This window comes from Chelmon rostratus, chromosome 6 (genome assembly GCF_017976325.1).
Source record: "Chelmon rostratus isolate fCheRos1 chromosome 6, fCheRos1.pri, whole genome shotgun sequence".
NCBI classification, from domain to species: domain Eukaryota; kingdom Metazoa; phylum Chordata; class Actinopteri; order Chaetodontiformes; family Chaetodontidae; genus Chelmon; species Chelmon rostratus.
The window spans coordinates 27,932,791-27,955,952 of NC_055663.1; the positions used below are offsets into that span (position 1 = coordinate 27,932,791).

The 23,162-nt window shown below is 44.3% G+C and overlaps 2 protein-coding genes across 2 annotated transcripts in view; one reads left to right on the top strand and one right to left on the bottom strand.

The window, feature by feature from the left end:
- Positions 1-4,369: 4,369 nt before the first annotated feature.
- Positions 4,370-9,105, bottom strand: irx5b (iroquois homeobox 5b). The gene is made up of 3 exons (XM_041939490.1): positions 8,667-9,105; positions 7,313-7,718; positions 4,370-5,233 (listed from the first exon to the last, which is right to left on the bottom strand). The coding sequence occupies exons 1-3, from the start codon at positions 8,895-8,897 to the stop codon at positions 4,593-4,595; spliced, it is 1,278 nt and encodes a 425-aa protein (XP_041795424.1). The 5' UTR covers positions 8,898-9,105; the 3' UTR covers positions 4,370-4,592.
- Positions 9,106-14,724: 5,619 nt separating this feature from the next.
- Positions 14,725-23,162, top strand: part of LOC121607767 (ankyrin repeat domain-containing protein SOWAHC) — a 37,859-nt gene continuing 29,421 nt past the window's right edge. Inside the window, exons 1-3 of the mRNA XM_041938714.1 lie at positions 14,725-14,787; positions 15,410-15,550; positions 20,632-20,838. Of these exons, the coding sequence (XP_041794648.1) occupies positions 14,725-14,787; positions 15,410-15,550; positions 20,632-20,838 (411 nt within the window). The remainder of the gene's footprint in view (positions 14,788-15,409; positions 15,551-20,631; positions 20,839-23,162) is intronic.

Below are 23,162 nucleotides of genomic sequence, written 5' to 3' on the forward strand. Positions count from 1 at the left end.
GACAGGCTGTGAAAACCGTCAGAACAGCAGGAAGTGACACGCGAGAGGCAGGAACAGAGGGTCAGACAGCGTGGATGTAAAAACAGAGCAGACTGGTTTCGTCCCAGTGGCCGCGGCGTGGATTCACTGGGGACGCTGGTGTATTTTGAGGGACAGCGCATTACGGCGAGCTGCAGGGAGCTGTCTGCTGGCCTGCCTGTGAGCCCAGCTGTTGTAGCCGGTGGAGGGTGAAGCAGGAGGAGAGGGCAGAGGAGCAGCGTGGCAGGAGGGTTGAGTGGCATCGCGACGCGACATCTGCCAGTCCCGGGGCCTCGACGGCCCGCGGCTGGGCCTCTCGCTGGCTCGCCAACATGCTCCATGTTGTCTGATAGCATTTAGCTCGGTGTTAACACGCAGCTGGAAGCAAGAGGCTTACAGGAAGCAGACTGTACCTGAGGGGGAGGCAAGGGGGAGGCAAGGTGGCGTCACTCAGGGGGAGTCTGAGCAGGCTGGAGGTGAAATGTGACATGTTGTGTTTGGAAGAAAGAAAGAACGGCGAGTTCAGTAGAAACTTAGTGCCTGAAGTTAAACTCAGTCAGCTGTTCTGTGCGAAGCTGCAGGAGGTTCAGAGGTCAGAGGTCAACGTTAAAACAACTCACGTTCGTCACGTTTTCATCTCTATTTCATTTAGTTTGAGCCATTACAACAAGCGGTTCACCACAGCTTCCTGTTTCTAATATTAAGGAACAGATTTAATTTTATTTTTCAGGTTTGACCTCAAAAGTCCTTCTTAAAAGTTAAATTAAAAGTATTAAGCACAGGATTAAGATGATAGAAAGACGTTCTGCACTGAGACCTAACGACCGAAACAAGCTGTTTTAATTTGGAATAATATGATGATGTCAGTTATTTGTGTCAAAGAAAACAGAATCACCACTGCTCATTTATTACCATTATCGTTATTTATCCGTTATTTAACACCGATGTTGTCACGTCAGAATTCAGTTTGAAATATTCAATATTGTGACTTGCTTTTTTGGAAGGAATCAGTTGAACGTTGTTAAATTGTCGTAAAAAATGCAGAATTTCCTTTTTAAAACTGCATTTAATCCTTTGATTTACATGTTTGATTTAATAAGTGCTGATTAAAGATCTCTGTGAGGTGACTGGTATTAATTATTAAAATATCTCTGATGAGTGTTAAATATGGTGAACAGTGAAACTCTGATTTATTTTATCCTGAATAAATAAACCATCTGGAGAAAAGCTGGTAATTCAGCATCACTGTGGATAAAGTATTTTTCAAAGGAAAATACTACATTGCATGTAAAAGTACTGCAAACACAAGTAAAAGCAAACAAATACTGGCTGTAAAATAATAAAAAAAAGTATTCATTTAACGGTTCCTTGAAAATAAAAATCCTCCAAACTGGAGATTTGAGATGAAATGAAAACTTTGTCCCCTTAAATTTTGGGGTCTTAAAGTCAAAACACTTTGTGTTATAAAGTCAAACGATGTATTTTTTCCCTCTCAGACGTCCTGTTAGGAGGCAGCGACGTCTCACCTGAGATCTGCTGCCTGAGAAATGAGGTGAAATCCCCTCAAACACTCATTGAGCTGTGTTTCAGTGTTACAGTGGAGTGAACCTACAGTCACCAGATGAAGACGAAGACGCCTCAGAATAAAAACTTCCTCCTCGGTGCTCACAGCATCCTCCTCCTCCTCCTCCTCCTCTTCCTCGTCCTGATCATGAAACTTGGACTGTCCGTCCTCGGAGCCCACCCTGACGCTCGCTCCCTGCTGGAGGATCAGGATCAAATCCGCCCGCTTCAAAAGAGAAGCAGCTCCATCTCAAATGTGCACAATTAACTCCTCAGAGACGCCCCGAGAAAATACAGCGACTGTAAAAAAAAATCTCTTTAAGCCTCTTAACCGCTGATTTCTCTCAGTCGGGGCTGAAATTGAACATCTTCCAGCGTTTCCCTCCTGTTTGTCAGTGCAGCAGCTCAATAGGCAGATTAATGCTACCTACTCGCCTCAGATCAGCCAGTGTGTGTGTGTGTGTGTGTGTGATAAAGACAACATGTAGTTTGATTCATCTGATGACTGCTGATAAAAACCTGCAGCTGCTCGGTGTCCAAACTACGGCTCGCGGGCCTCGTGTGGCCCGACGCGTTCATCCATACACGACTGATCTGCTTGATGTTGACTGATTGTTTTCTATCAATAAAACGAGGAAATGTTGTCAAACCCTTACATCTAAATGTTTCAAAGACGAAGTATTATTATTGTTTCTATAGCTCTCGTTATTGTTTTCATTAGTTCTGTGTTCATCGCGATGGTTTGATCTTTATTATTACACCTATTAACCTTCATCTCATTCAGCAGCTTCACTGTCTGACAAACTGGTCTGAGGAACGTTTGCTGGAACGTTCTTCTTCAACACCTGAAGTTATATTAGTACAGCCAATGTTAGCTAGCTAGTGATGTTTTCAGCATTCATATGCGCAACTCACTTCAATGTGCTTGTGGGGGGGTTAAAAATGGAGATCTCAGTGTTTCTCAGCATCATGCAGGTGTGTTCAGGGACGGCCGCTGAAGCTCCGTCATCATCACATCGCGGTCTAATGACAGGTGGTGCTTCTGTTTCTTCCAGACAGCTGTTAGCTCTGGCTAGCTAACATGACACGTATATTCGAGTGAGAAATGGCAGATGGTAGCAGTGATAATGCTAACACGGGCTGCGCTGAGTTAGCTCTACAGGTAGAGAGAAAGGAATGGTGAGTGTGTCAGAACGTCAGCGTCCTGAAAACACACACACACAAACACACACACACACATACACCTACCATTGGCATACGAAACAAAAAAATGAGGACTGCATAAAACATTAAAAAAACGTTAGCATAAAGAACAGTAAAAAAAACAATACCGTTGGCAAAACAAACATGAATTTTAAACAACATTTTAATTTGTGAACCAAACTTTGAGCTGTTGTGAGTGTGAACTTGTAGAAAACAGCATCTTCATGTACGACACCGAGCTGCTCCACAGCTACAACGTTACACTGTCAGAATCACGTAGCGGCTGTAACTGAAAGCACCACCATTTATTTTTAGCTCTAGTTCATTCATTCTGTCTTTCGTCTTTTGTTGTGAATCATCTGGTTTATTACGGTGTTAAAAATGAACAATAATGATGTAATTAATTCATTTAAGGCAACCTGGACGCACATAAGCAGCAGAAACTGGACGGATCCATTAGCCAATTAAAAATGATTTGTTTATCTGAAGTTCAAAACTGAAAACATTCATGAACTCAAACTGGATTTTTGATCACATTCATAGGTGGATTTCTTCTGCAGAGGCCATTGAATACATTTAATTCACACTGAGTGAATCTCTCCTGTCAGGCCTCGTGTCAGATTTCAGATCACCTTCACGTGTTCGGGGGTCAGCGGTTCTTAGCTGCTGTAGCTCGCAGCACGTGTTGGTTTCTACATCATTTGATTTTAATCTGTATGTTGGTTCCACTGATAACTACGACATCTCATTTAAATCTGCTGCTTTTATTTGAATGTGGATCTCTGAGTTTTTTCCTCCTGCTGAATTTTAGCAGCTCGGTGTGAAATTTGACTTTTTTGTGAAAAAGGAGGAAATTGATCTGACAGATGCTAACATGCTAAAAACAATAACATATAGGCCTATTAGGAAACCGATATGATGACAGACACAATTAAAGCCGTCAGGACAGGTGTGCTGTTGTAGCTGCAGGTAAGTGCTGTCTCCATTTACAGTCTGCTGAATTAGCTGTTAGCAGCTCCTGTTAGCAGTGAACTCATGGATGTACGAACGATCACTGGATCACTGTGATACTGAAGAAAAGCTAAACACATGAAGGTTCTCGGGGACGTTCTGAATCATCTTTTTTCTCTGATTTCTCAGTGGATTTCTGGAGGTTTGTTCTGGATCATCAGAGATAACGATCGCCACAGGAAGTGAGGTCACACTGAATGAGATCAACACGTGTTTCATGTCTGTGTGTTCAGATCTGATGACTCTGAGAAAGAGAAAGATTTTTCACTCTAATTCAGTTCTTGCAGTATCAACCCCTCTGTCCTGCTGTCCAGGTCTACCACAGACCAGGTCTACTACAGACCAGGTCCTGTAACTTCACCATGACTAAAATGCCGTCCTCAACGATAAGCTAAATTAGGTTGATCCGGTCTGAACGGGGCTCAAGACCTTTTTTCACAGCCCTGAATTGACTGATTTTGAGACTTTGTGAGAGCTGCAGATTCCAGCTGACTGTTCATGTTGTTCCTGAGCAGCGATTTGATCTGATGCACGACTGAAAAACGGCAGGTGGTCAGTTTTGTATTAATAAAACTATCTTTTAATGATACTTCATGTTCTGTGCAGAAACGCACTACAAAGATTACATCTTATCAACATAGAAAAACGCCGTCTAAAATTGAATATTTGTGTTTCTAAATAAAAGTCAGAGGCCTCTGCGGAGCCGTTTGTCTGTGTTAAATAGTTTTCTTTGATATCCGGGACGTTTCCGAGGAGAATCCTCAAACACTGCCGGAAGGTTTAAAGGTCCCGCGGGTCTACGCGTTCGTCATGCCTTTCTTCAGTTCGTGGCTGCGTAGCTTGCAGTCTCTGACCGCGGCCTCGGCTCGCTGCAGCATCGTCTGGTGTAATCCGTTTAAATGCGTCGTGGAGGCCAAGTGTGAGCCGGGGCTGCCGTGCAGGGGCCCCAGGGGGCCGTAGCCGGAGTATCCGGGGATGAAGGGGGAGGGGTAGTAGAGGTGTCGGGGCAGGGCGGGGCTGTGGGGGAACGGGGTCCGGGGCGTGGATGTGGGGTTGGCGGAGGCCTGCTGCTGTCCTGCCCCCCCGCTCTGTGAAGAGTCATTAGATCCTTTGCTTTTATCCGCAGATGTGGCGATCTCAGCCAGGGACCACAGTTTGGGTTTAGGGGCCAGGTTTGGCCCCTGGATGGCGCTGCAGGAGTCGACGTGTTCTTTAGACGGCGGGCTCGACGTGCGGTCCGGCTCCGGCGCTCTAACCGTCCCCGGCGGTGTGTTCTGCAGAGGGGCCCCTGTGGAGGTGGGGCCCGGGATGTGGGGCAGCCTCCGGTCCCCGGAGTCTCTAAAGTCCGGATCGGGGAAACCTCGATCGGTGTCGCTGCCGCTGTCGTCTCTGAACATCAACACACAGGAGTCTCCGACTGAGGGGGGGCGACGGACCACTGAGGAGGAAGAGGAGGAGGTCAGCAGAGAGGCGGGACAACACACACACACACAAACACACACACACACTCCCACACACACACACACAAACACAGATATATATATACTGACACACACACACATAGTATCACACAAACTTACACACACGCTGCAGACATGAATGATATTTTCATCATTAATTAATTTCACATTATTTTCTGGATAAATTCATAATTTTTAAATTGTCGATTTTAAAAGAAACGACAAACAAATAGACAAACAAACAGATTCAATCTGATCTAAAACATGAACAGAAACAAAATGAACAAAATAAAATGACAGAATGAACAGAATTAGAGAGGCAACAATTTGTTCGTCGACAGAAAATTAATCAGCAACTATTTTTAATTGATTCATATGTATATATACATTTTTTACATAATATTTCCTGTTTTTCTTTCTTTTTTTCTGTCACAGTAAACTGAATATTTTTGGGTTTTGGACTTTTGGTCGGACAAAACAAGAACAATTTCACCGTTTTCTAACATTTACAGTCCAAACGTTTAATCAACAGATCGATCAATAATGAGAAAAACTACACTGAGTCACTGATAAAACACAGAAAGCTGTGACACGCAGATTTGATTATAGTACAACTGATTCCAGGACAGCTGAGAGGCTGTTTAAAACCTCAATCAAACAGGACGTGATCATTTCCTGTTTGACAGAAACTGACCTGAAAACAGCACAAAGTCAATATATTTAATGTCTGAGCTCATCAGCTTCATTGATTTTTGTAAATATCTGCTGATCCTGAATCTGATGCAGCAACATGTTTCAAACAAAAAACAAACGTTTGTGACAGGAGCAACTAAAGACTGAGAAAGATGTGGAACGCTCCAAAAACACCTGTTTGGATCATTCCACAGGTAAACAGGTTACAGGTGATAGCATCATGATTGAAAGGCTCAGTGGTTCACAGCGAGGATGGAGCGAGGTTCAACACTTTGTCAACACGTGATTGGATAAAGAGATTAATACCTAGACTCAGGTACACTTCAGTTTGATTGTCAATGATTGATTCTGGTTTTATTTATAGACACCAATTGATTAGAATCAATCAATTAATTTACATAGAAATAATACACATTTACTAAAATCTATAAAAATTTTTCGTTTTTAAAAAAAGGTAGAATTTATGGTAATTCTCTTCATAAATACAGTATATAAATATATATACTGTATTTATGAAGATAATTACCATATATATATATATATATATATATATATATATATATATATATATGCAGTAAATAAGTTGATTCAGATTTTAGCTTCCACACACTGAAAACATTTAAACCAGGCATGTCCAAACTAATCCATAATGAGCCGTGTGACTGCAGGTTTTCGTTGCACCCAGTCAGGAGGTCTCTTGATCCTGAGACCGGCTAAGTCTGAGACTGGCTAACTGGATGAGTCCAGCCTGGTGGGCTCCTCCCTGGTTGGAATGAAAACCTGCAGCCATGCGGCCCTTTGTGGAAGAGTTGATTTAAAAGAAGTAAATCTCTGAAACATTATTCTAGAAAACGTTGGAAAAGACTCAAAGAGTTGTAGAATGTAACTAAATACATTTGAAGTACTTGTACTTTACTTGAGTATCTCCGTGCCACTGCACTCCAGCAGGTTACTGGTTATTTTAAAGATTCATATTTTCCATTAAAACCTATGAATAGTTTAAAGATATTCTAGACTTTTGCTCTCTGTGCACTCTGTTAATGACCTCAGCCTGTGGCCTCCTGTCGGGACAGAAGGTTTGAAGCAGCTGCAGCATCATTGTTTCATCTGTCCGTTATTTTCCTGATTGATTAATTAGTTGTTTGCTCTCTAAAATGCCAGAAAACGGAAATCACAGTTTCCAGGACGACGCCTTGAAACATTTAGAGATTCTGTTCGTGTCATAAAGATGAAGAAACCAAATTTGACAGTTTTGTTGAGGAACTGACTGAAACGATCGATTGATCGACTAATCGATTGAAGGACCGAAGGTTGCAGCTGGAAGGAGACACACCCAGCACACAGACTTTCTTCCTCTCACTCACCGGCTTCGCTCTTCGACTCCGGCTCCTCGTTATTCATCTTCATCGGCTCCTCGTCCTCGTCGTTGCGCTCCAGGTCGATGTTGTCCTCCTCCTCCTCGTCCTCGCTCCGGTTTCTGGGGGTCCAGGTCATCTTGTTCTCCTTCTTCAGCCTCCGGCGTGCGTTGGCGAACCAGGTGGACACCTGAGTCAGGGTCATCTTGGTGATGATGGCCAGCATGATCTTCTCCCCCTTGGTGGGGTACGGGTTCTTGCGGTGCTCGCTCAGCCAGGCCTTCAGCGTGGCCGTGGCGTCCCGCGTGGCGTTCTTCCTGTAGGTGGGGTCTCCGTATGGGTAGGGCCCCAGGGCCCCGAACGGGTGGTAGTCTAAGGAGCCGGAGATGCCGGAGGACGGATCATAACTGGGACTCTGGAACAGGAAATGATGTAATCATTGTAAAGCTGTGACAGCATCATTTAAATCTCATGTGGTTGTGATGTTTGACTGACAGCTGACAGCTTCTCTTCCTCTTTGACTGATTCGTCATCGTGTTTTCTGTCTGCAGCTTTAACGCTCGTGTGCTGAAGCTGCTTTCTTGGCAGCTCGCCTCTGAAAAGGAGATTCCTAATCTTCACGGGACTGACGAGTTAAATAAAGGTTTAATTAAAACGCACAAACACACAAACAGAATTTAATTTCCATGGTGGATCCAAAACGAGGTCATCACAATCAACCCGAGTAAAACCCTCAGTCACATAATCACAGTGTGTATTTACACCTAATGTTCTAATATTTCATCCAACAACTTCCTGTGCTCACATTTAATCTTTCAGATGAAAACATCAGGATTATTAGAGTCACTTTAAATGAAACTCACAGTTTTTCAGGAAAATCTTCAATAAATTCTAATTAAAGAAATTTGCATTCAAATCTCCACAATAAAGAAAATGAAACTTATTTTAAAAATCACGCAAGAAAAATCAGAAACCAGATTCCATTTAAAAAATATCAGAAAAAGCAAAATCATTTCAGGAAGTGAAAATTAAAATCTCAGCTTGAAAGTAATTTATTCTTTTATGTAACCGGCGCGTCTTCCAGCTTTTGGGCCTAAAATCAGCATTTCAGCAACATTACAAGATGTTTAATTTGTTTCTGGGAAATAACGAAATTGAACTCAGAGATCATTTGAAATTTGACTCGTAAAACTTACGTTAATGTTCGTGTCACACAGCGAACGATGCAAAATGACCAAAGCTTTATTTTAATGACATTTTAAGACGCTTCGTTACGCACCAGGAGCGACGCGTTGGCTTTACCACAAGCTGGACTGGAACCAGAACTTAACCTGGATCGACCCGCTCCGGTGCGGACACTCACCACAAAAGAGTTGAGGGTGGCGGCGGCCCGGGGCTCTCCGCCGTACGGGAGGTGGGAGTTGAAGCCGGGAGAGGTCGCTGAACCCGAGTACGGAGCGAAGGCTGAGCCCGAAGAGGAGCGGCCGAGCTCCTCCGTCCTCGGTCCTAAGATGACCCCGGAGCTGAAGGACGGACAGGAGTGCAGAGCCAGGGACACGGACGGCTGGAAGAGGAAACCCTGAGGATAAGCCATGACGGCGCGCACGGAGCCGGACTGTGACGCACGGGCGAACTTCACATCGGGGAGCGAAAGCGCGCGTCTCCCCGGGACAGCAGAGGGAAGAGAAGATGAAGAAAGGGAGGGAAGAGGAGGTTTAAAAACGGAGCAGCATCCAGGAGCATCGCAGGTGGCTGCTGGGGGTAGTTTGTGTGCTTCTGCTGCAAGTTTCCCACTTCCGCTCCTGAACTGATCTGAGCTGAAGACTCCGACAGACTGAAGAGAGAGAGAGAGGCTGAGAGACAGACACACAGAGAGAGAGAGGCTGAAGAGAGAGAGAGAGAGAGAGGCAGAGAGACAGAGAGAGAGAGAGAGAGAGAGAGAGGCTGAAGAGAGAGAGAGAGAGAGAGAGGGGCAGAGAGACAGAGAGAGAGAGACTGAAGAGGGAGAGAGAGAGGCTAAAGAGAGAGAGAGAGGCTGAAGAGAGAGAGAGAGGCAGAGAGATAGAGAGAGAGAGAGAGGCTGAAGAGAGAGAGAGAGAGAGAGAGAGGGGCAGAGAGCGAGCGAGAGAGAGAGAGGCTGAAGAGAGAGAGAGAGAGAGGCTGAAGAGAGAGAGAGGCAGAGAGAGACTGAAGAGAGAGAGAGGCAGAGAGAAAGAGGCTGAAGAGAGAGAGAGAGAGAGAGAGAGAGAGAGAAACAGCAGGAGGTGGAAACTGAGCTTCACTTTTTAACCACCAGTCAACTTGTACCAAGACATGAAGACAAAAAAGAGCCACAGATCACAAACATCATGTTGAAAACATGATTAATGAGACAAATCTTCCTGTCAGCAGAGCAAACAGCAGCTCTGTGACTGATGAAGAGCGTCCAATGAGATGCAGCCACCATAAGGACTGATGTCCACCTGCTGCACTGAGCATGTATCACCATTCCTCTGGTTGTCAACTGTTTCACTTGTTTTTGACAGTGACAGTAAAGCCTGTTTGAATTGAAGGGAACAGTGTGTGTGTGGGTGTGTCCTGTGGGTGCACCTGGAGGTGGGCGGGGCATGAGGCTCTCTCTGACTGTGAGGCCTCAAACTGTCCTCATGGCCTCCACACCTTTGAACTTTGGATGCATCTGTGCCGTCATTCGTCCACAGGCGTCAGACTTCTGACTGCATCCAAAGCTCCACGCTCCACCTGACCATCATTCACCTGTTTTCTGAGTGGGTCTTAGAATAAATACAAACACTTAGACTCCGGAGCTCAGGCTTTCTGGCTGCAGCTTCTGGTATCTGATTGGCTGATGGAGGTAAACAGCAGGTGGAGCTGACTGGCCAGTCGGTGCCATTAAAACCACCACAGAAGAAGAAGAAGAAACACGGTGGGATGATGCTACTAAAAGTCCTGCAGTCGAAGGTCAAACAATGAAAACACGATGGAAATCAGACGTTTCTGTTAGTTTCATGTGTTCATGTGAGGAAGGTCACAGCCACCACATCATCGCTCCACACAGATCTGATGAGCTCTTCACTGAAGAAATGAGGATGGATCCTGATCCAGGATCAGTAGTTTGATGGAACGTTACTGACCACATTTACTCAAGTACTGTACTTCAGTACAAATCTGAAGTACTTGTACTTTTTCTACTGAATTTTTGGCAGTATATTTTATCGTAATTTTTCTTATTGTTCATATATATATATATATATATATGCGCTTTTACTTTTTATTTTGTATTTCTGTTGCTATTTTTTCCAACTACATGCTGCTGTAACACCTGAATTTCCCCGGCTGGGGATTAATAAAGTACAACTTATCTTATCTTATCTTATCTTATCTTATCTTTACTTGAGTATTTCCATTTTATGCTACTTTATAATTATAATTGTATAATTCAGTACATCTCTTTACTGAACTACATTTATTTGATTAATTGAGATGCAGATTCAGGTTATTACTACAAAATATAATCAGCTAATAAGGGATTAGTATTATTGATTAGACATTAAACTGATGAATTTATTAATGCATCAATAATTGTAATCCAATACTATAATACATATTATTCTGGAATGGGCAATTCTGCATAATGAATACTTTTACATTTGGTACTTAAAGTATATTTAGATGCTAATACTTTTGTACTTTTACAATTTTTTTGTTTTTAGCACTGTACCAGTCTGTGGTTTTAGTACTTCAGTTTTAGATGAGAGTACTTGTCCTGACAGCAGTTTATGAAGTCGTTGTAATAAATCCTCCTGATTCTCTCACCATCAGCAGCTGAAATATGATCCAGTGTGTGAATGTGAGGTCAGTGTGTGTTTAAGCTCAGCTCACACAGCCGCCGTCTAATCTGATTTGTGGGTCCTATAATTAGGAGAGCAGGATGAGTGAAGGAGGACTTTCCCCCCAGCAGGAGAGGAGCGGAGGCGCCGTCACTCCTCGCCGCTGAAAACAACCTGAAGTTCTGCTTCTGCTCTCGGTCCGTCCTCTGGACGGGAGGGCAGTCGGCCGACGAGGAAGACGAGGCTCTGCAGCAGATTTACAGGTGAGAGCGGCCGGCCCACAGGTGGCAGGCCGAGCTGCTTCAGGTGGCAGGGCGAGCTGCTTCAGGTGGCAGGCCGAGCTGCTTCAGGTGGCAGGCCGAGCTGCTTCATTAACTAATTGCTGTTGATCCTAATTACTAAACTATCCAGCAGCTATTTAAGGCCTCAGACCTGCCCGTCAAGCTTGTCTCAATTAGTGTTTCTATAAACCAGAGATGCAACTATTTACTAACTAATTATTTTCAATAATGATTCATCTGTTGATTAAGTGCTTGCTTCAGAAAACAATGGCAACCACGATATCTTTATATATATCATGTCACTGCTGTTATTATTCTCTGTCTTATTTCTACTTGTGGGACAATCGTGTTCGTAGTTTTTAGACTACAATTCCCACAATGCTCGGCGGCATGTAAACAGGAAGTGTTGTGTTGCATGTGGTCAGTGAGTTGGCTGTGCTGCAACTTGAGCTCAGTTTTTTTAGTCTCTATTTGTTCACATTGAGTCAAACAGTCTGCTGTCATCAGTTAGCTGTTGTTAGCTGTTAGCAGCTCCTGTTAGCAGCTCCTGTTAGCCGTGATGTACAGACGTCGATCACTGGATCACTGTGATACTGAAGGAATCCTAAAACATGGGGGTTCTCAGGCAGGTTCTGCAGGGTCTTCTTCTTCTCTGGTTTCTTGGCAGATTTGGGAACATTTGTTTGAGGATTCATCTCATCAGTATTATGTTCTCTGTGTTCGTCACAGTGAGTCTAAAAACATGTCCTCTGTGTCTGTGAGTTCAGATTTGAGTAATGATTCAGAGGTTTATGAAGTTTGACTCGATCTGCATCAAAGTACCTTCATCTCCGCTGAGCTGTGTGTCTCTGCTGCAGCGCCACCTGCTGACAAACTCCAATAACTAACTTCCTGTTGTACACCTGTAAAACTGATATATTGCATTTACTCTAACACCAAGAAGCAGCAAACGGTCACATTTGAGATCCTGCAAGCAACACATTTTTGGCATTTTGCTTGAGAAATGACTCAAACAATTGATCACAATATTTGACATTTAATTTTTTTTCAATCGACTAATCGCTTAACAATTGCAGTTCCACATCATTTTCCAGTCTCCAGTTTAGAGGCCTTTGTTCGAGCTTTTATTGTTCATTTGTATTGATTTGTTGATTCAGTTTGGTTTGACAGAAGTCAGATCGATACACAACAAACTGGCTTTAATAAGAAGAATGAATCTGCATCTCGACAGGCAGTGAGTTGTTTTAACTTCAGTCTCCACCACCAAAATATGCTTTTAAAAGACGAATGTCATGTTTTTACCAACCGTGTGCAGCCTGTGACCGTCAGTGACTCAGAAGAAGCTGTTTTACTCCTGAAATACATTTGAAATACACTGAAAGCAGACACCTTCAGTCAGGACTGACTCAGTCATTATTTCTGGGAGCTTTTCAGCCAATCAGGAGCCACATTTAGCTTTAGCTGCGACAGCTTCTTCTGCAGAAACATCACATTAAAACCCTTCAGATTCTCCCTGTGGCGATGGAGTTCTGATTTGAGGCGGAGTCTGTAACCTGCGATGCTAAACGAATATTGATTTGGCATAATGAAGCCTGAGTAATGTGAAAACATTCTCCTTAAGGAGCCTCTCTAAGCACATCATGAGCATGACTGCACTGACGGGGTGAAATGGTGCGAGCGATGCGATTTTAAGCCGCTCCTCTACAGATGGGTCGAGCAGATTAGGGATGGCATTTTCACGCTTTTTTAAGCATTTTTCATTAAAGCGCTCCACGGCGGCGGAGGTGAACGCACCTCTTATTCTCCTCTGCTGGTAATGATACTCGAGAGGCCTCTCCTCAGCCTCATATTAAATACGCTGCAGAGCGAAGCAATGGCTCGGAAAAGCTCAGATGACTCTTTCATCATCGCCAAGGCGAGACCCCCAGTAGGCCTGCCCATGAAATGACACCGTAGTGCGGTTTTATCATATCAAAAAGTTATGTTAACAATTTGCATGTACAAAGTTGAATATTCACGGAAATGTGCGGTGCAGTTCCCCTCATATTCTCCATGGTACCGACTCTTTTGTGAAGATTTTCACATGAAAGGAGCGCTCGTTTGTTTCCCCCAGTACCTCATAAATTAGCTTAGCCCGCGGGGCAAATGTCCAGAGGTTACTTAAAGACAGTGTGTTTAATTAATTGGAAAACACTCTTTTTAATAGTTATTATCCAAGTATGAAATGCAATCCTTGTTATCTGAGCTCAAACATAATTACCGCCCATGGGATTTCTCTGTTAAGTGTCGGAAATGTTGCTGTGAAGTGAAGAGACTTCACAGAGTGGATAACAGGTTCAGATGAGATGCAAACACATTAGGCTTCATATACAGTCATAATAAACTGTCATCAGGGCAGCGTTCACTTTGTTTACGCCGTTACAGCCAACTGAAATCATCTGTCATCCACTGAGTGAAAAGAAGACACCAGAGAAAACGATCGTGAACGTCCTGTCAGAGGAAACTCAGAGTTCGCTAAAGGCCGGAAACTATGAGCAGAACAGCCGAGACTGAGAAACCGACGAGCTAAAGGGTCTACAGTCATGCTAGCAGCTCTGTGAGCCTGTAGCCAAATGCTAATCATGTCCATCTTAGTTTAGCATGATGCTAACATTACATAATAACACAGTTATCTGTAAACACAAAGTGCACCTGAGACTGGTGGGAATGTCATCAGTTCTGCAGGTAGTGTTGACCAGGTGGTGGCGCTAGATGAACAGTCAGAGGATCAGTCAAGTTATTACAGTTCTTCTTGAGGAGAACATGAACATCACCGTCCGACAGATGTTGAGGCGTTTCAGTCCGGACCCAAAGGTCAACCTGCTAGTGATGAATGATCATTAAAGTCAGCTGACCACGAATATCTGAATGAATCTGAATCACAATCTAATCCTTTTGACCTGCATGTCATCACATTAGTGCTTGATTGGTTGAGTCTGGCCTGGTCTGGCCTGGTCTAGGATTGTACTCACCTTAAAGTCCAAACTACAAAGACAAGCCTGCATCAGCATCAAACATGATACAGAGACCAGGTGAGAATATGAGTGTTTGATTATCTCGTTACAGAGCTGAAGTCTCCGCTGACAGTTGACGATGGAGGAAGATTCCCCAGAGTCCCCTCTGAAGGAGGTGATACAGGATTCACTGCAAGACCTGGAACTGGACCAAGTGCCCCAGAATCAACACGGCCCCAAGAGTCTCAAACAGGATCAGGAGCAACAAGGCCTTCACCAGGTGGACCAGGTTCAGGTTCAAGACAAAGAGAGTGGTCAAGATGAAGAAGGACATCATAAGGTGCAGGATCAGGACCTGGTCCAGAGGGTGGATCTGGACAGAGGTGAGAAGGAACTGTGTCACATGTTGACGCTTTACTGCAGGATATCCTACTTTCACTGACCCTGCAGGTGTGATGCAGGTGAAATTGGACACACAGAAGTCACATGTCATAGGTCCACAGGTAAAATATTTATATTTTTAATGCATGAAGACAAAAGCTTGTTCAGGTCGTCTGTGAGGTTGCAGGTAAAGCTGATAAAGTCTGAGTCTGTTGAGTCGGTCAAAGTTCGCACGTGAAGGCTACGACAGGAAACGCTGGTTGAAGTGTGATCACACCTTTACTCTGAGAGAACTTTGCTGCTCTGCACATGTGAGCGTGTCACCGTTAGCTTAGCTCTGAGAGCAGGAGAGCTGAGAAACAAACTGGAGCTTTAATGCTGCCACACGCAGGAAATAAAGACTAAATCCATGATATGGAAACAGAGGCGACCACAGAAACAACAGACAGCAGCAGTTCAGCAGAGACCCATGAAATAAACACAGACGCCTCACACTTCACATACTGTTGGAGTTGATGCCGTATTATTTTAATGTCCTCCGTCATATGAGAAACAGCGCCCTCTAGAATCCATCTTTTTATCTGTAACAGCATTTCCTTCTGTTTACATCAAGCATCACCTCAGCATCAGGACCGAGCTGGGCATCAGGGACACACTGGCTCCGACCAGGACCAGGACCAGGACCCGACTGCCGCGGCCAATCAGGAGGCGGCCGAGGAGTCAGGCGGCAGTGTCCCGGCGCTGGTAATCACTCAGGCAGAGGAGGTGAGCGCAGAGACAGAAAAGCCTGATGGGAAATAATATGCACATCAGCCTCTCATCTATATTCATGGAATTCAACTGCTCCACTTTAACGCTGGTGGTGCCAAATGTCTCGTCTTCTCAAAGCCTTTGTTTCCAGCACTCACAGGTAGAGCTTTCTTCTCCACATTTGCTGCCTTTGTTCTTTGTTTAAACGAAGTCTCTGATCACGTTCAAAGCGCGGCCGTCCTGACAGCTTTTCTTCATCAATCTGCTTCTTCAAAACCACTTTTTCTTGCCTGGTTTCACACTGTACTCAGGGTTTGTGGGTTTATTGCTGTAATTATGCATTCGAGTCTTGTTTCCGTGCGTCACATCACGGATTTCAGATACTCTGAATGTTTCCAGTCTGTATTTGTTCACTGGGAACTGTTTGAAATGCTCGTATTTCCAGAACATCGTGTTTTGAATGATGAGATGAGAAATGATCTCGGCGCCTTTCATCACAAATGTCCCACATTTTAATTCTGGACAGTTTTTTTTCTTCGTCAACACGTTTCAACGGCTCATAAACGACATTCAAGTATTTTCTTTTTCACACAGAACAAAAATCGCGAAGGTCTTTCTATTAGAAATCAATATTTTGTACACTATAAATCACAACAGCCTCGTTTGACGCTCAGTGAATTTTTCTGATAATTTAATGAGTTTGGATTTGTTTATTCTAAGATGACGGAGAACTAAAACCATCAGTCCATGAATTGATTATTGATTGATCAGAAGATTATTTTACAACCATCTTGATAATCAATTCATCGTTTAAGTCTGTTTGAAACAAGAAATGGCCAACATTTCCTGTTTCCAGCTTCTCAGTTTCAGTTTTTTTCTACCGCAATAATCTGAATAAAGATTATTAAAAAATAATCAGCAGATAAATTGATAATCTAAAGAATTGTTTTTATCTACACTGATCTGAAACGTCGTCACAGACTCCTGTAACTCTGTCAGACTCACGATGGACTCACGTTTGTCAACACATGGTGCCTACATTACCCACAATGCAACTGACAGGTGGGCTGGAGAGGTGTGTTATTTTTTATTAACAGTAACCTGCATCATCCTGCTGACAAGTTCAGCAGTTTGAACATTAGGCTGATTCAACGCGCAGCGAGCTATGAGGAGATGATGCTAATCTTTATTATTCTGGTGTCTGTGGTCACATGCAGGCTGCGTGAACCAATCAGGACCGAGACTTTGCCGTAGCCAGAAATAACAACAGGACGTTAAAAGACAAAACAGGAAATGGAACAGAAGAGGCTGAGCGTCAGACGGAACGGAGTAAAACAGCAGACGAGGTGAAAGTGAAACACATCTCTGAACGAACGGGTGAAACAGAAACGTCCTGGAGCTCAGAGCAGCTTCGTCCTCGCCGCGTGTTTGAATCTGCCTCCGAGGGGTTAAACGTGTGAGCGTTTCAGCCCCCCGATAGATCCCATTACCGCCCTCATGTGTACACGCTCACTGATCCGAACCGCCTCCAAATAAGCTTCCCCAGAACCTCGGCGGCACGCGGCGAGGAGCACTTAAACCAAATTGACTTTACTGATGTGAATTATGAAGATACTGATATCATGCATAAAGTTATTTACCCCTCAGAAGAATTCAAATAAGTAATTCCCTCAGATGGTGATACGGGGGAACTAATATGAATGCAAATAGGATTAGGCTACTGCATTAGTGTCTGATAAACAATTTACAGGCCTGAGTGTTCACCGGGGGATTCGCTCTCCGCTGCATGGAAGTGGGGAGATGCCAATCCAGGCGGGGAGGGAGGGGGGGAGGCGGGTCCCTTCAGCACCTTATCGGGGTTAACCCTCCGTCTGCTGCTGTTGTAGCGTCACATCACGGCAAAAAAGGCTTCATCCGGCAGATTGCCGGAGAGGCGATCGCTCTCGCTGCGTGTTTCATGCTGTTGGCGAACGAGTTGAGCTGTGATCAGTCCTGCGGGGGGGAAACTGGGACCGCTGGATCTGATCTGCAGCCAAACACGCCTGGAGTGGGTTAAAGAGTGAGGAGCAGCAGGAAATTTAAAGATCCACCTGGAACCAGATCAGTGGTGGCAGGTTCACCTGTCTCACCTGAGCGACCGCGTTTACGGCAAACTGACCCATTTCAAACAGACTGATCCTGGAGCAGTCGATGCACCGACCCATTAATGATTCACTGCAGCAAAGCATCAATCAGCTGACAGAAAACACAATAAACCAAGAGCAGCTGAACCTGCGTCACCTGAACGTCGTCCAGAGTGACGTTTCCTCACGGCGTCAGCTGCAGTAACTTTTCTGTATCCGTGTTTCCATCAACAGGTTTTAACGAGCGATTTGAAATGTGATGGGAAAAAAAAATTCCAAAAACTCAATTTTATGAGAAAGTTGAGGTGGTTTTAGCCTTTTAAGATGCGTTAATGCGCAAAATGGGCGGCTGAAACGCTTTTGCTGAATAAGTTTGGACGTAGCAAACAAAAATCACATGACCGATCAGCTGTTTCTGCTACAAAATCCACAAAAGAAGAAGAAGCTGTTCACGCTGTCGTCGTCTTCGTAACCTTCGTCTGTGTGAAACACGGCTGATACAAGCTGCCGTGACAGAAGAACAAACGAGCTAGTTCCTGCAGACCTCTCTGCAGTGTCCTCTCAGCTGTTTAACGCGTTTCCAGTCCATGTTTCTTCTTCTGCTCTGTTTATTATCGCCATGCGCAACGTAGCTTAACTGCCAACGTCTGATGAAACCTAGCTTAGTTTATTCGCTCCGAACCCGTTCATGGAAACGCGCTAAATTCACGTTTGGTTTTTTTGGTTTTCAAAATTTCACTTAAAATTTGTTTGACAACAGACGGAAACACGGCTGCTGATTCTTCGTTCTGTTATTCAGATGTTTGATGAGTGTTTGGGCTCGGTAGGTGTTCATTTAGCTCACACTTTGTTAGCAGTTAGCGGTTTAGCTTTGTGCTGCAGGACATTCACACGACGAGCGTTCTTCTTCATTGGTGTTATAGTTCGATCTGTTTCCACCCGCGTCAAGCTTTCGCGCCTCACTGCCCAACCGTCGCTTCAATGCGCTCTATGTGGCGTTGAGGCGGAGGCCCACTTTGATGATGCACAGACGGTCAGCAGCACCAGTCGTCATGTCCATGTCTTCTGCTGGACTGTCACTTTGGGACAGTCAGATCCCCAAACATAGACCCTCACTCATCATTGTCCTGCATGTGTCCTCGCTGCATGTCCGACGAACGCAGCAGGCGAGACAGTTTCAGTTCAGTTCGGTTCTTCCAGGACACGAAGATACTGCACATGTTGAAGTAAGACCGAAACGTCCCTCAGGACAGGACTCGGTGCTGCCTTCACTGACACGCTCTGTACTGTTCACGACTGCAGAACCGATTCACACATTTAACCTTTAACTCAGCGATTGATTAGAGTTTAAACAGCGTTTTCATGTTTCTGTATATGACCACTAATTATCACATCATTGAAGTCCCACACGCAGGTCATGTGACGAAACTGTCTCCATGACAACAGTCCAGGTAAAAAAATATTTAAATAATAGTAATAGTAATAGTGTTTTACAAAGGACCTGAAAATAAGTTTACTTTTAATAGGTACACTTTGTTACTACTAATGTAGTACAATTAAGTACAATTTGTACTACACTTACAATAAAGTACACTTTTTATAAGTACTTTGAAATACTGCTGTATGTATAAGTACTGCAGAATTATACTATTCATTTTTAACACATTTAAGTAGAACTAGAAGTAGATTTTTGTCAAACACACTTTAAATGAAGCTCAAGCAGTAAAAGTGTGCTTGTAATGACTTTTCTGTACTTAGATTACAAACCACCTGCAGAGGAAGACCAGGAGGTGTGGCTGAAAGCTCAGGAAGGAGATGTTTATCAAACTGTTGTGTTCCAGCATCAGTATGAATCTTTAACGTCACCGCAGTGAGATCCGCAGTGTTTGGCTGCTTTTCACTGAGCTCACTGCGTGTTTTAGCGTTAGCGTTCATTTCATGAGTTCATCTGTTTTCTTTACGTGAATCCACGCGTTCCTCCCACAGTCTGCATGTTTTCATAAAGTATTTTCACCCGCTTTGAAGTCTATTTGTGTAAAACTGCTGTTGGGCGACGTTCAGCCTCCTCCTCTGAAAACGAGGAAAAGTTTAATTCGCTGACAGTTTTCCCGCGTCTGCGTTTGCAGCCTCTAAACCTCAGCGACACCGCTGAAACACAACATGCTGGTCGTCGCCGCGGAACAAGCGGAACCGCGTGAACCCGAGGCCTCCATCTGATGAGCCCGCGTGGATTAAAACCAGGCAGGAACCTGGTTTCAACTGCAAAGTCGTGTCACTGTCGTTTACAGCGAAAGTGACGCCGCACGTGAAATAATTAGCTGGAATCAAAACGATGGGAGACGAGTGTGTGTGTGTGTGTGTGTGTGTGTGTGTGTGTGTGTGTGTGTGTGTGTGTGTGTGTGTGTGTGTGCAGTGTGTGTGTATGGCCGGGACAATAGTGACTGCAGAGGCGTAATTAGCTCTCTTGGGACTCCAGTCCAAACAGTTAAAGGACAACCACGACTCTGAGATGTTAAACTGCTGCTGCCGCTGTCTGCTGCCAGCCGGGGCCTAATTGTAGTCAACGGGCTCCGTCGGCCGCGTGTGAAGACGAACGCCGCGTTCAGGGAGGCGGGCGGACATTTTGTTGAGCTGTAAACACTCTCTCATATGCTAATTCAGCGGCGGGGTTTGAGGGACGGGACTGAAGATTGGAAGTGATGAGTGCTGGTTTGTGTCGAGCGCAGGTTCGTACTGTTTGTGTTCGTATCACACGACAGCAGGCAGAAAGGTGTGTTGGTTTTCATCACCGGCGCCGTGACAGTGAGCAGAATTAAACTCTTCAGGCTCGTCCGTGAGCAAAAACACGTCAGATTTTTATAAATATGATATAATTCATTAAAAAAAAAAAGCAAATATGGCTGTTGTAAAATCCAGAGGAACTGAAAGTGAACACGATGAAATGCGGCTCAGTTTTGAAGGTGTGTTTTCCAGCCTCTGGGACCAGGACCAGCAGTGACCCCAGCAGAACCGGCGGATCCTCAGAGACCACAGCGGCCCGCAGACCTGGTGATCCCCGTGAGTCCCGCAGAGCCCGGTCTGAGCTCCAGCAGTGACGGAGGAGACATGGCCTGCTCCGACCTCCTGTCTCTGAGGAGCGACTCCTTGTCTCTGGCCAGTGAGCCGACCGTCTCCAGGACGGTGAGTGAAAGCCCGTCCTCCTTCCTTCCCGCTTATTACTATTATTGGATGTCTGATGATTGTGAGCGTTGTTTATGGAGCCCAGCAGGACATGAAACATCGTGCTCACGGTTTAATCATTCATGCTCTGAATGACTGAATGATCTCCACCATCACGTTAAGTCACCAACACTTTGATTATAATAATTAAAAACTTTATTTATAACACAATTCGACACAAAGTGCTTCGCATTAAAGCAGATGAAATAAAAAAACAACATTTTTATTGTTATTTTAAGAACAATACCTGTGCACATCTGTATTTTCCTACTGTGCAGCAGTAGAAACACTGAATTCATCCACAACCACCATGTGCAATTTTTCAAATATATTTTTTTTACTCCTTTTGTATAAAATGTTCATATATGTAGTCAGTTTGTATTTTTAATTTTACTCTTATTCTTCCTGCTTCTATTGTTGCTGCCTCATTAATAAAGTTTTATCTTATCGCATCTTCTGATGCATCAATAATTACCAGAATAATCCAATAATATTATACACAGTATTCTGAAATGAGACTTTCTGCATACTTTTACTTTTGGTACTTTGAATATATTTCCATGCTAATACTACTACTACTACTAAAATACTACAATGAGTATTTGTACACTGTAGTATTACTGCTGTAACTGCAGTACATGCTATCTGGTTCTGGTGGATCAGGATCTGTGTGATCGGTGTTGGAGATCTCAGTAAACGGATCATTTCTTCTGTTCGTCGTCTGCATGACTCCACCCGAGGTGTGAAAAACGTTTCAAACCAAGAATCAGCGAAGACGAATAAAAACTTAAGTGAGCGACCTCCATCTTGTCGAGATGAACCCGGTGAACTGAACAACAACGATACTCGACTCTTAACAAAACATTCGTGTTGGTCTGCAGAGCCATCGAGCTTCATCATCAGCCTTTATGGAGGGGTCGCCGGGGGGGAATATGGAGCCCGAGGAACGAGCGGCGAGGCTGCGGCGTAATCATAATTCCTTTGACCTCCGGTGACCCCCGCGAGCCTCGACAACGAGGGCCACGCCGGCGAGCAGGCGGCGCCTTTCAAACCGCCACTCGCTCCAAAATGGCTTTTTCATTCCTCAAACAATCAGGCTGCAGCGGCGCTGAATGAGAGGCCAGATTACATAAGGCGGGGTTCCCGGGGTGAGATAAGTGCTTTCTCTCCCGCACACGATGGCGAAGGCGTGATCTTCCTCGCTCTCATTAAATCCCTCCTCTGTCTGAGAGTCCGATCTGAACGCAAAACCTCATTGTTGGAAAATCTCAATTAACATGTTAATGAAAGTCAGATTTCTCATTACTCACATTAACAGAAGGCCTGAGAGCGGCGAGGTCACCTGACCGGCGAGATTTGAAATCCAGCAAACTTTATTTGTTTATACGGGTTGGAATGATTCAAGTCCAGTAAAACAGATTAAGATAGATCCAAATATTTGAAAACACAATAAATCTCTATAATACATAAATCTAATAAATAAATCTAATAAATCTTATCTCCTCGTACAGCACAGCATGTGATTGTTTCACTGTGAACAGATTATTTCTCTCCTCTGAAGCTGGATCCCTTCAGGGATCTGAAGGTTTTGTCATCAGACGTCACCTCAGTCCTCGTTATGAAAACTAAACTGATCGTCACACCGACAGATTTAAACGATTTCTCAATAAGCTGCGTCTTAAACACAAAGGAAGTCGTTTGTGTGTGACTTCCTGTTTGCGCTTCACAGTAAAAGATCCAGATCAGATCACCGCCATTCAGGTCTGGACTCTGATCCACGAATGAAGAACCAGGTCCTGGTGATTCAGGATTAGCCTCAGACCTCGTCAGTAAAAATCAGAGCGCGCGCACGCACACACACACACACACGCAGTAACAGGTGGCGCTCAGTGTGTGATATAAAATCCATTTCTCACATAATCAAATATTGAAGGAGCGTCAGCTTCATCGCTGCAGTGGGATTAAGGAGTCAGGAGTCCTTTTCAGTCATAAAGCTTAGTCATGCGTCAGCGAAGCGTCTCTCTAATACGTTTCTGTCCGTCTCACTGGACTGTGGACGAACGTTTCATTTACAGACAGACGCCGCGAGTCCTGACTGACGAGCAAATTAAAGGGAAGTCGAGTGTTTCTGCCTCGCTGAATAACAACGAGCTGCAGGTTTTTTCTGTAAATGCTTCAAATGATCAGCTGAGAGACTGAAGACGCTGAACTGATCAAACAACAGCCAATAAAACCACATCACTGGACATTTATAGTATTACTACAGCGGAGGAAGTATTTCTAAC